This window comes from Andrographis paniculata, unplaced genomic scaffold (genome assembly GCF_009805555.1).
Source record: "Andrographis paniculata isolate CXL003 unplaced genomic scaffold, ASM980555v1 Contig38END, whole genome shotgun sequence".
NCBI classification, from domain to species: domain Eukaryota; kingdom Viridiplantae; phylum Streptophyta; class Magnoliopsida; order Lamiales; family Acanthaceae; genus Andrographis; species Andrographis paniculata.
Genome location: NW_026137571.1, coordinates 73,828 through 87,403, shown reverse-complemented (window position 1 = coordinate 87,403; position 13,576 = coordinate 73,828). Strand labels below are relative to the sequence as shown.

General features: G+C 33.9%; 1 protein-coding gene across 1 annotated transcript; it reads right to left on the bottom strand.

Annotated features, from left to right (window-relative positions):
* Positions 1 to 2,750: 2,750 nt before the first annotated feature.
* On the bottom strand, positions 2,751 to 4,964 carry LOC127250811 (zinc finger BED domain-containing protein RICESLEEPER 2-like). Its single transcript, XM_051274236.1, has 3 exons — positions 4,767 to 4,964; positions 2,875 to 4,446; positions 2,751 to 2,819 (listed from the first exon to the last, which is right to left on the bottom strand). The coding sequence occupies exons 2-3, from the start codon at positions 4,438 to 4,440 to the stop codon at positions 2,751 to 2,753; spliced, it is 1,635 nt and encodes a 544-aa protein (XP_051130193.1). The 5' UTR covers positions 4,441 to 4,446; positions 4,767 to 4,964.
* Positions 4,965 to 13,576: the final 8,612 nt, after the last annotated feature.

Genomic DNA, 13,576 nt, shown 5'->3' with positions numbered 1-13,576 from the left:
CGTTCAGAACCGTCGTCTGGTTAGTTACCATAACCGTTGTTAACCGCCCCAAAAGTTCTCTTCTATTGACACGTATGTCAACCGTTCTACTACGTCCGACCTTCAAAAAACCGTTCGCCAGTTGCAACTTCCTCTAACCGCCCCAGAACTGCTCTCTCACCCGACCTGCACATGCTACTTCACTTGGTCCGAACTTCGTATCACGTCCTGACCTCAATGCCCGACCTGCTTCTTCGCCCGACATCATTTGGGCCGACCTCCGCATCAGCCGCCCTTCGTCTTTGACCGACTTTAATTGGTCCGACCATGGACCAACCAAATGTGGTCCCTACCACGGACCAACCGACCGGCTCTATTTGCCTTATCTCTTTAGAAGGACAGACTGTCCTCTGGACAGACCTCCGCATCTGTTCGTACCTCTTCCTTGCCCGACCTTTCTCTTGACAAACCTTCGCGTCTGCCCGACTTCGTCTTTCACCCGATCGATGGTTTACCCGACTTGGGTACACCTTTTTTCAGACTCCGCCCGACCTTTCTTCCTTCCCGATCCTTGCATCTGTCCGATTGCACCCGACTTCTGGGTCATTTAACTTATATCCAGACCCGTCCAGAATCCCACTGTCATTATTTATTATTATTATTTTTTTGTGCTTAACATATATAATAAATAATTAGTCGAAAAAACCACATCCATCTATCCTACCTATTTTTCTACAAATATTAAGTTTGAAAAATAAAAAATAAAAAAAATATTATATAGGCTTTTAAATAGGTTCTTTAAAGTAGGCCAGACCTAGGCCTTACATATATATTTTATTAGGCTGATAGGCCAGACTCATGTTTTAGTTTTATAAAATAGTTCTGGCCTATTTAGCCAAAGTCTGGCTTAGCCTAGCCTATTTCCACCCCTAATCACTTATATTAACTTTTAATTAAATTCTTCATTAAAAAAAATTAATCTGCAGTCCCTTATTTAGTTTAACATTGATCCTTTTATTTTTTAAACATAAAATCCCATGAACTTTCAATCAGTTTGATATAAATTTGATATACCTTAATATATATTCAAATTCTTCAAATGTTATATTATATACTTATAAAATAATCCGTTCTACTTAGGGGTGGAAATAGGCCAGGCCAGGCCAGGCTTTGGTTAAATAGGCTTGGCCTGTCTTAAAAAGATATGGCCTGAGCCTGGCCTACCAGCCTGAAAAAAAATATTTTTAAAGCCTGAGCCTGGCCTTTTTAAAAGCCTGGCCTGGCCTACGAGCCTGTTTAAAAGGCTACATAATAATTTATTATTATTATTATTATTTTTTTTTTTGTAAATTTCGTACTATAAATAAAAAATAAAACAGATACAATTATTTATATTATATATAAAAAAATAAAAAATTCTGTTTTTTAATGACAAAAATAATCATTTTTATTGCCATATAAAAATACAATATATTATACTAATAATTTGCAAAAAAACGTATATTACAATTCATTCAAATATATATATAATTATTGGGAATAAGTCTTGCAAACTCCAGACAAAAGCTGATAGAAATTACTGCATAATGACATTAAAAAAAAAAAACAGTTTACATCAATCTATTGTCATTAAGCTGATTGTTCTAACAAAGAAATAAACAACGCTAACTCAGAAGCAATATTAAAAAATTCGACAAAAATATTTAGAAATTAATAACATAGTTTTTCAAGTTCACGTCACCCACAGGCCACAAGCCACAAGAATTGCAAATTCCCCCAAAGTTTCTTAAACCATTAAATCTGTTCAAGTACAAAAGTTGATCAAATTAGTATTATATCTGAAATTTCTTCCTTCTATATATAAATTACGCAAAGCATCAAAAAATTATATTAGAACAAAAAGAAAAAAGGAATATCTTACTTACCAATACAATAAAAGTTTCAAGAGAAAAATAGCAAATAGATCAATAATATCTTCTGGACATTAGCATTTCCACTCCTGAAATCAAAATTTAAAATTTCAGCACCTGCAAACCTATCCAAATATTTTTAAAAAAATAAATAAATAATTGTAATATCAAAACAACCACCTGCAAACCTATCTAAATATTTCAAACAATACATCCTGCAACAAATTTCAGAAAATCAAAGTTGAATCCTCCCAAAATACATCATGCAACAACAATATCTTACTAAAAAAATCAGATTTTCAAACAATTAATCTGTATAAAAAATTTCAGAAAATATTATAAATTTAAAACGTATCGCAACCAAAGTATTAAAGAACTTCTTTAATCTATAAGCTTATCTCCTTCAAAGACTCATTCACCTTCAAATGAGAGAAATATTTTTATTAGAAAAAAATATATTGTGGGTGATGAATAAGATAAAGAAAAGACAGTTAATAATAAAATTTACCTTCTTTTTTTTCAAGTTGTATTTATGTCGAAGCCAATCTCCTCCACAAATTAGTGTCTCAATAGATTCTTCATTCAATCTTGAACGATATTCATCTATAATTCTACCTCCAGCACTAAATGTAGACTCTGAAGCTACCGTTGATATTGGAATCGCAAGTACATCAGCAGCCATCTTCGATAAAACTTTATATTTCATGCTGTTGTTCCTCCACCACTCCAAGGCACAAAATGAAGACATATTTCCATCAGGAATATAAACACTGTCCTCGAGATAGGCATCCAATTCAGATTTTGATACAGGAATTGCTTCTTTTGCTCTTACAAGACTCATAATTTGATCAAACCCAGTAACTATCGCAAATTCAGATTGGGTGGTGGCAGAGGAGATGTTAGCCATATTGCACTGACTTGAGGATGATTCTTCAACACTTAAGGCCACATAATCATTATATAGTTGTTGCAGTGAAGCACGCACTTTGTTCACATACTCGGCAGCAACTTCTTCAGACTTGTATATCATTGGAAAACATATTTCAACACCATGAAATTTAACTCTCGGATCCAATACATTTGCAACAGCCATCAATAGATTGCACTCACCCCAATATTTATCAAACTTTTCTTTCATTTGCGTTGCCATTTGTATCATAAAAAGATCATCATCCTTTGTCGCATCATCAATTACTTGCTTCACTTTCCAGACCTCTGAAAGATACAAGTTGGCAGTAGGATATTCACTTCCAGATATTAAATTGGTAGCTAAGTTGAAAACCTCTAAAAGTTTACAAACTTTCTCGACTTTCTCCCAATCTTCATTTGAAGGTGCAAATGTATAATGAGGTTCTCTTTCTTGGTATTCTGAGAAGACAATCTTGAATTTTAAAGCAGCGGCTAACATGTGATATGTAGAATTCCACCTTGTTGGACAATCAATTATCAACTTCCTTTCTTTTAGATGCTTTTGTTCAACTACTTCACCAAAACTCTTCAATCTTGAATCATTGAAGTTTACATACTTCACACTTTCACGAACATTATGGATGATATCTTTGATTCGACTAAGCCCATCTTGCACCAAAAGATTCAATATGTGTGCACAACATCTAACATGAAATAGAGTTCCATCGAGGACAAGCTTGGTGCTGCGTGATATGTAGTCTTTTAGATACCTCAAGCACGAGTCATTATATGAAGCATTGTCAACTGATACTGAGAACACTTTATCTTCGATCCCCCAAGCCTTCAAATATTTGAAAATGGCATTGGCTACATCAATTCCTCGCCTTGGAGCAGGCACCTTGACAAAGCTTAAAATCCTTTTCTGAAGCTTCCACCCAGAATCTATAAAATGACCAGTGATTACCATATATTCAATCACTTGATGACTGGATTTCCACATATCTGTTGTCAAGCTAATCTTGCTCACATTCTTTAATAATTCCTTCAATGCTTTTCTTTCTGCTTCATATATTGCTATGCAATCACTTCGTATCGTCTTACGAGAAACTTTCTGAAATTCAGGGTTCGCATACTGAAATGACCATATAAAAGCATCGTCTTCTACAATGCTAAAAGGATACTCATGTACCATAATAGAAGTGGCAATGACTTCCCTCATCTTTTCATTAGAAAATCTAAACCCCGGACTTATAAACGGATTACTTGAATTGGATGGCTTAAAAGGAATGACACATTGTTTCTTTTGTGAAGCCATTTGTACTGACCTCTGCAAACACCCTTCTGAATGTCTCTTTAGATGGCTTGTGCTCGCACCTCTTCCCCCAGTAGCAAATGCATTTTTACAGTATTTGCAAATAGCTTTCTTAACACCTTCAGCAACTTGAATTTCATCAAAGTCATTCCACACAATTGAAGTTTTTTTCCTTTTTTTCCTATTGGCACCTTCATTTGCTTGATTTGAATTCCTTTCGTCTTCATTTCTGTTATCATCCACAGGTTGGCTTGAAAGGGAATCCACTGATATACTATTGTGTGTATCAGATGGAAGATCAAAAATATTTGTTTCATCCATCGAAGCCATATCCTGCTTCAAAATAAATAAAAAAAATTTATTTAATTAATGATATACATTATAAACGAAAATATCAGAAACTGTTCATTCTTGTAAATATATATCTTATATTTTTCTACAAAAATATAAAATTTTCATTTTAATCTAAATAATATAAAACACAAAAATAAAAATAACAAAACTATTTTAAAAAAATGACGTTATAAAAAAACAAAAAAAACGTCATAAAAAAATATATAAGATAAATAAAATATAACAAAAAAACAAAAAATATATATATTGAAATTCATATCTAAATAAAAATAACGAAAAAAACATATAAAAACGATATTTACCTTATTTTTCCAAATTCCACCGGTAGCAATAAAAAAGAAGAGGCGATGAAGACAGAAGAAGGAAAAAGAAAAGTAGTGGGTCTCTGTGAAGAAGATTGCAAAACCCTGGACGGCGTGGAGGTCTGGCAGCAGTTGCAGGCTTGCAGCGGTGGAAAAGGAATATGGACAGTTGTTGTTCAGTTTACAGCGGGATAATATTTGAATTATGATAAAAGAAACAAAAAAAGAACATGTGTGCAGTAGTTGTTCATATTTGAAATTTTTTATTGGGATAAAAATTATTTTTATTTTTGTTTTTTTTTAATAAATTTATAATTAAAATTTTTTTTTTATATATCATTATTATATATAAAACTATTCTTATTTTATAATAATAAAAAATAATTTTATATAATAATAATATTATTATTAAACAGGCCGGCCTGTTTAGTAAATAGGCTTTTTCATAAGCCTAAGCCTATTCTGTATATATAAACAGGCTTTAACAAAAATCTGAACCTGCCCTTTCTAATAAATAGAACAGGCCAGGCCAGGCTTGATGTAGGCCAGGTCATAGGCCCCTGACAGGCCGCCTGGCCTATTTCCACCCCTAGTTCTACTTATACTATTTTATTTAAATTGTTTATTGATATATCCCTTTTTATTTGATAGGTATTTTTGTTTGTGTATTTTAAAATAAACAAACAAAATAAAAATAACAATTATAGTTACATTTTATTATGAAATAAGCCAAAAAAATAACTAAGAAAAATTTTCAATTATCAATTATTTATGTTGCTCGCAAAATATATCACATTATTTTCTAACAAATTGCAAATTTCATATCCTCATCATGGTTGGCGCATTTTTCTTCTATTTTTTGTATTTTTATATTATTATTATTTTTCTTTTAATTTTTTCTATCAAAATTAATTATTTGATTCAAAATTTCTTAATAATTTAAAATTTAAAATTTTCACCGAATAATTTATATTTGTAATTTATTATTATTATTATTATTATTATTATTATTCTAGTTTGTTTTTATATACACTACCCAAATTTTTGTATTTTATATTTTTATATACACTACCCAAATTTTTGTATTTTATATTTTTATATATGTATATATTATTTCTTATAAGTATTTATAAATGTGGTTATTTAGTTAAAAAATTATATTATTTATCCATTAAAATCAAATTGAATAATTTTTTAAAAATATTATTCTTTTCGTCAACTATAATTATGTCAAATTTTTTTGTTTGGTTGTCCGTTATTTATATAGTATAATAAACAATTTTATTTATTTATAATTTTATTACTCACACTTTAACAAATAACAACTAATTTGTCACTATCTTTTTATGAACCGAAACGAATTGACCGAATCCGAATATAATATAATTATTAATATGAATTTAAAAATATAGTACTATAAATAAATAAATATATTTTGTTTGGTTAATTGAACCGAAAAAATGTTAAAAATTGAAATCGAACATAACTGAACAAATATAAAAATATATGCAATATTTGTATTCGAACTGAATTTGCCTAATTAACCGAAAATTCGATTCGATTAAGTTTGGTTCAGAACTGATGGTTCGGTTAGGATATTTTGCATACCCCTACTTATGGCAATTTTTTTTATCAGTTTTTAATAAATTTTCTATAATATTCTCATTTTATTTTTTACCTACTATATTTTTTTATTAAAATATTATTATTTTTTAATCTTCGTGTTCAAGCAAAAGTGCATAATTAGCTAAGACGGAGTGAGTATTTAATAAATTTAATGTGTAGAATACGAGGAGTGCTATGCCTGCACACATACCTTTCTGCTAGGGCTAACAAATGAAGTGTTTTTACCGGGTAATTGTAATCTAATAATAGAACTTCTACAGTGTTTTTTTATGTAATAAGAGAAACACTCATCTTTTAAGATATTTTGACCAAAAACATAGTAATTCAAACCATATGAACCTATACAGAGAATCTGCTATTTGACAAATAATAGTACTTTATTCATATAACTATATACATTATTTTTATGACTTATTTCATTTTTTATATACTCATATACATATTTCAAATACTCTAGATACTCATATTTATGTCTGCATAACCTTAACTAGGGAAATCGATCGTTTTTAAGAACCATAGAATTACTCGTGATACTTTTATCGGAGTTAATTCCATATAATAGTATTCTTATTCATTCCTGAAGAGTATACGAAGTAAATGTGTACATATTTACAAGAATATAGCGGAGAACACTTCACACATATACATCAAGTGTTCATTTTCATGGTAAACTAAGTGACAAATGAGTAGGTTAAAATATTAGTCATTATTAGGCTATCTGAGTGTTGCTACGAAATTTGATTTGTTGATGCAAAATGAAATCTTCCACACAAAGCAACACAAGACAAATGTACATTTTACTTAAAAGGGCGAGTTGTAATTTACTATTTGGATTTCAAGTTTTCTCTGCATATTAACCACTCTTATTAAGAATGATTGAAATCATAAAATATAGCAAGACTACTTGTCGGACACTTGTAGACTCAAGTAAAAACTGTTCAATAGTATTTTATAAAATAATAACTCGGATAAACCATGAAGTGCTCAATCACGCCTCCGATATACCTCATTTTTATCATAATATACTATTTTCCCCTAACATGTGTACTTGGACACTACTTTCATATGTTTAAGGTGGATAATCGAATATCTACATCAATTAGCTTAATGCTCGTGTGACTTGTAACCACCCTAAAGTGACCTCGATAGTTTTCTATGACAATAAGGAATCATAATGTAATATTACCTTATTTTCATTTAAAAAATAAAAAAACTATATTATAACTTTTAGGTGGGTAATACGCTATAGACTCATGTGCTTCGTGACATCAATTATATATTCCCACAAACTCAATAATTTACAATAAGAGACAATTCGTGTACCTTTGTTAACATTTAAGCAATTTTCTTATCAACAATTCATTTATAAGTGACCATCGTTATATACCTGTACTTCTCGTTCATATACTACAATATTTTTTTTTCAGTAAACACACACACACACATATATATATCCAAATAATCAAAATGATTCTTGATGGCCTCCAAAACTACACAAATTCTATTCATATTACAATGTATCATCTCCATGAAAACAAACTCATGAATAACTCAGTCAAGCTACATCCCGGCGTCTTCTCAACACTCCGCCGCCTCATCGCCCTTCAAATCCTCTGCGCCTAGCCGTGTCTCCCCACCACCGCAAACATATTTGAAAGCTAACACATATGCCTCGTTATTCTGTTCTAATGCCACAACCCTCTTTGCCACCAAAACCTCCATGTTGCCACAACACACGCTCATCAACGCCCTCCAAATCGCCGGCTCCTCTAACCTCCTTGGCATCCCCTGAATCAATTTTTTTTGTTGCTTCTCCAACGTGCCCCACCTAGCTAAAAAAAAATGACAATGCATCCAAAAAGCTTGATCCTGGGCTTGACACCATACACATTTCGCATAATCCTCATCAACTCCAATCCTTTAATTGTCATATCCGAATAAATGCACGCCACGAGAAACAAATTAAACATCACTTGATCGAGATAAAACCTTGACTTCTCCATCCTCGAAAACAAATCGACAACCTTTTTTCTTGCGATATTTTTTTTTGCAAACGTGAAGATCATAGAATTCTATGTTATTATATTTCATTCAGCCATTTCTTCGAACATCTTCTCTGCAAAACAAAAGCAGCCATTTCGAGTATAAGGGGTGCCATGCAATTTTAAAGTACAATTAGATTTTACGCTGAGTTTCGAAACCACATGAGAGTTATGAACAATTTTACCTTAATTATAGATAATGTTAGCATAAGAAAAAGGTAAACATTAACATAATCAAGACATTTAATTTGACGTGAACGAGAGAGGGAGAGATGCAAATAGTAATAGTATTGATTAATTAAATTAATTATATCAAGTCGAGGGGAAGAGGGACAATTACATTATTACGTAACAGTATGCATCGTATGCTTGAACTTGAAGAAATCGACACGTCCGTCGCAGTCCTGATTGACGGAAAAAAATTATCATCTGAATTTGTTCGATGGCTCGCCCTTCTAGCAATCCTAACTTGGCAAACACCGCCTGCAACTCCCAGGCGGATACGCTATCCTCGTCAAACACCTTGAACTCCTTGGATATACCAGACTCATGCTGCTGTTGCCGCTTGTCATCATCATCATCATCATCAACATTAACAAAGAAAGCGTGGTTGAGGGATCGGTGCATGGCCTCGAAGTCTTCGTATTTGAGCCCAAGGCCACCCGGTCCTAGTCCTAGTTGAAGTTAAATGTGCGCTTGGACCATCGACTCCAACTGGGGGAAGTCTGCCTTGAGGCCGATGAGGGCTAGCGCCTAACCCAACTCACCAATGCTGATTATAAAATCGCCGTTCTTATCAAAGATGTCTAAGATACGGCGAAGGCGGATGTAATTCAGGCTGGGGCTGAACAGCCTGAAGGAGCGATGAGCCTTTATGTCAGGAAGAGAGGAATTGTAGAGGAATTTATGAGAAGAAGAAACAAGTAACTTTGTTATTATTTTGCATAACTTCCTTATGAGGTAATAGAATGGTATTTATAGAGTTCTCAACACACGCTTTTACAAAAAATAAATACACTTTTAAAATGATATAAAATAGCAGGAATAGCTTCGTGACATTGCTCCCCCTTAAAAGAGTGTTTTGTCCTCAAGACAAAACTTCTGGAAAATGATTCTGAATTTCTTCAAAAGATTTCCAAGTCGCCTCAGCTTCTGGAAGATGAGCCCATTGCACCAAAAGTTGAGTAGCTAATGAGGAGCTCTTCTTTACTAGACGCCGAATAAGGATTTTAAGAGTCTTTAACATGCTTTACCATATTCATCAAATTCTAGAAATGATAAAGTCACTACAGAAAGAGGTCATACATGTTTCTTGATTAAATAGACATGAAAGACTTGATGGATTTTTGCAGAATGAGGTAGCTGGAGCTTGTAGGCAATAGGTCCCACTCATGCAATCACCTGAAATGGGCCAACAAATTTAGGACTGAGTTTCCATGCCTGCTTGGAATGAATTGAGAGTTGTCTGTATGGTTTCAGTTTGAGATACACCCAATCCCCGACTTGAAAAGTTCTTTCACTTCTATGTTTGTCAGCAAATAGCTTCATTCTAGATTGTGAAGCCACTAAAGCCTGCTTTAAAAGTGGTTAGGCTTGTTGTCTATCACAAACCAATTCCTATACACCTTCCACTATAGTATAGGCGATGGGACCAGCAAGCCAAAGAGTTGGATGGAATCCATAGAGAGCATGAAAATGACTAGTACCTAATGAAGTATGATAAGAAGTGTTGTACCATAGCAGCCATAGGAAGCCAAGAAGCACATTGTATAGGATTCAAACCACACATACACCTTAAGTAAAACACCAAACATTGATTAACTCTTTGTGTATGTCCATCAGATTGTGGGTGATAAACAATGCTCAAACACTGATCAATTTTCAACACTATGAATAGTTGTTGCCTGTGATACCCTGGACCGTAAGCCACGCAAAGCCGGACATGTTGGGATTGCAAACTGACCTCACAGATCAACATGAGTCCTTTCAACGCGCTTTTGTCCCTACTCACGCGCACCTGGGAGACTTCCCAGGGGGTCACTCATCCTCAAATTACTCTAGAGCAAGCATTCTTAACGCTAGAGTTCTTTCAATAGGGCATCCGAAAAAGAATGTGCACATTGTTGACATGAGTAGTCTATTCAATCAATTTAACCTCTAATCAACCTCGGATGGCCTAATACTAGCTCATCCACACACGAAAGTTGGCCAAGCGAAAACCCAACTCTGGGGGTATCACATCGCCAAAATTAACTGGTGAAGATTTTGTCTCTATCTGAGACCACACTATGAGGTATGCCGTGTAGTTTATAGATAGAGTTCACAAACATTATAGCTAAACTGAAAGCAGTGAAATGATACGAAATAGCTAAAAAGTGGGCATACTTAGTAAATTTGTCAACAATCACCAAAATGGTATCAATCTTGTCTGAAAGTGGGAGTTTCACAATGACATCCATAGAAATATGAGTCCAAGCTTGTTCGGGGATAGATAATGGTTGTAGCAACCCAGATTTCAAATGTTCTCATGTTTACTGAGTTGACACACACGGAAAAAGTTCACAAAATTTTGCATATCTTGTCTAAATCTTAGCCACCCTCTGAAATGCAGCATTATACCCGAATGACCACCTACACTAGAATTATGTAGTTGTTGTAAAATCTGGAGCCTTAGGTCCCCATTATATCCCACCAAAAATTTACCCTTAAATCTTAGGAAACCATCCGAATAACTATAGAAAGACACATTATATGGTAAGGTAGTGAGCTCGCTGATTACATCTTGCAGGAAAGAGTTATTGATATAACTCTTAGCCACCTCTGTCATCCACATGGGTTTAAATACAGTACGAGCTGAGCATCCTCCATCACTACTCACCCTAGATAAGGCATCGACAACTTTATTTCAATCCCCTATTTATATTCAATCCTATAATCAAAGCCCAATAGCTTAGTCAAGTATTTGTGTTATATACAGGTGGATAGCTTCTGTTCCAGCAAATGTTTCAGACATTTATGAACCATTCTAATAATGAATGGAGCGTGCATGAGGTAAGATCTCCATTTATTCCCTACAATGATGATGGCTAGAAACTCTTTCTTATATATAAACAATCCTAAACTTTTAAGACTCAATGTCTTGCTTAGGAAAGTCAAAGGATGTTGATCTTTCATCAAAACAAGTCCTAAGCCTTTGTTAGAGGCATCTGTCTCTAACACAAATGGTTGACTGAAATTAGGTAGCCGAAGGACTGGAGCTATCACCATGGCTAATTTAAGAGTCTAGAATGCTTCATCTGCTTCTCCACTCCACTCAAACTTTTCTTTCTTAGTTAAAATTTTCAAGGGTTTAGCGATCATACCATAACCTTGAATCAATTTATGTAATAGCCCGTGAATCCAAGAAATTCTCTCAATGCTTTGACATTTAAGGGTCTAGGCCAATTTTGTATAACCTGAATTTTTGTTGGATCCACTTTTACACCATTGTTCCCAATAAGATGACCCAAATCCTCCACCTTATATTTCCCAAAATTGCAGTTAGGTATCTTTGCAAACAAAGTATGTTGAGTTAGAATAGAAAACACAATCCTCAAATGGTGTAAGTGCTCAGTCAAATCTTTGTTGTAAATCATAATATCATCAAAAAACACTAATACAAAATCCCTTAAATAAGCACTAAAAATGGTGTTCATCATAGCTTGGAATGTGGCAGAGGCATTGGTGAGCCCAAAGGGCATCACAATAAACTCATATAAGCCAGATGTAGTGACAAAAGCTTTTTTGAATATCATTTTCATGCATTCCGATTTGGTGGTAACCAGTCTTCAAATCAATTTTAGAAAAAATTGTAGTTTCCCAAGCTCATCCGAAAAACGTCAACCAAAGGGATTGGATAGCTATCTTTTATCGTGGTTGTATTTAACTTCCTAAAATCCACACAGAAACGCCATGTGCCATCCTTCTTCTTAACCAGTAAGACAAGTGAAAAGTAAGGACTATTACTTGGCCTTGTAATACCTGCTTGTAACATTTTGTTAACCAACTTCCCTATCTCCCTAATTTGGATTAACGGACCTATAAACATATTGCTTAATAGGTTTGGCATCCGGTTTGAGTGAGATTTTGTGACCCACACTCATTTGTGGTGGTAATCCCCCAGATACCTCAAAAACGTGTTGAAACTCCTTAAGTAGAGTAGTTATTTCTGTTTGGCAAGAGGGTATATCATATTTAATTTAAGCATAAATATTACAGAGAAAAACACATTTATAATCTGCTCTTATTATCTCCATTTTTCAATTGACTTGCCGATAATATATCTAGAGTGAGATCATACCGAATTCCTTTTAATGCGATCAACATTTCTTTGATGTTAAACTGCACAGTATGATTTTTGAAATTTATGAGGATCTCCCCAAATTGGCGCAGCAAGTCAACTTCTATCACCATATCGCAGCCACCCACCTTAAGCAATATAACAGATGTACTGAATGTATGTCATCTCATTTTCCACTCGAATGAGAGGCACTTTAAATTACATTCCACCTTGTTTCCATCGACCACAATTATCATCCATGAATCTGTGTACTCAATGGTGCAACCAGCTTAGTGGCTGCTTGAGGATAAAAGAAGGTATGAGTACTCCTTGAGTCTAAAATAATGATTAACTTGTAACCTTTGGCCCTGCCCAAGAGTTTGATAGTATTAGATGGTGTTTGACCAGCAATATCATTTAAGGATATTTGAGGATCCTTAAACTCACAATCCCTCTAATCCAGTTTTAAAGGTTCATTGCTGCCTTGGTCATCCTCTTCTCTTATTATAAGATACAATCTCTTGCATTTGTGCCCCAAATAAAGTACTTCAGCACAATTAAAACATAAGTTCTTTTTCCTTCTTGCTTTCATCTCTCCGGGTGTTAACCTTTTGATTGGTAGGGGTTTGGTTTTCCCCGAATCACCTATCACTTGGTTTCCTGCTGTTCCAGAAGTTGAAGGTATAACAAGATTACCCAATGTCTTTTGTCCCTTATTGAACATATTAGCAATATCGTCACTTTGGAGAGCCAATTGAATGGTAGACATAAGGGTATTAAGCTTTTGCATAGCAAAAAAATTGCCAATATCCTTTCTCAAACCC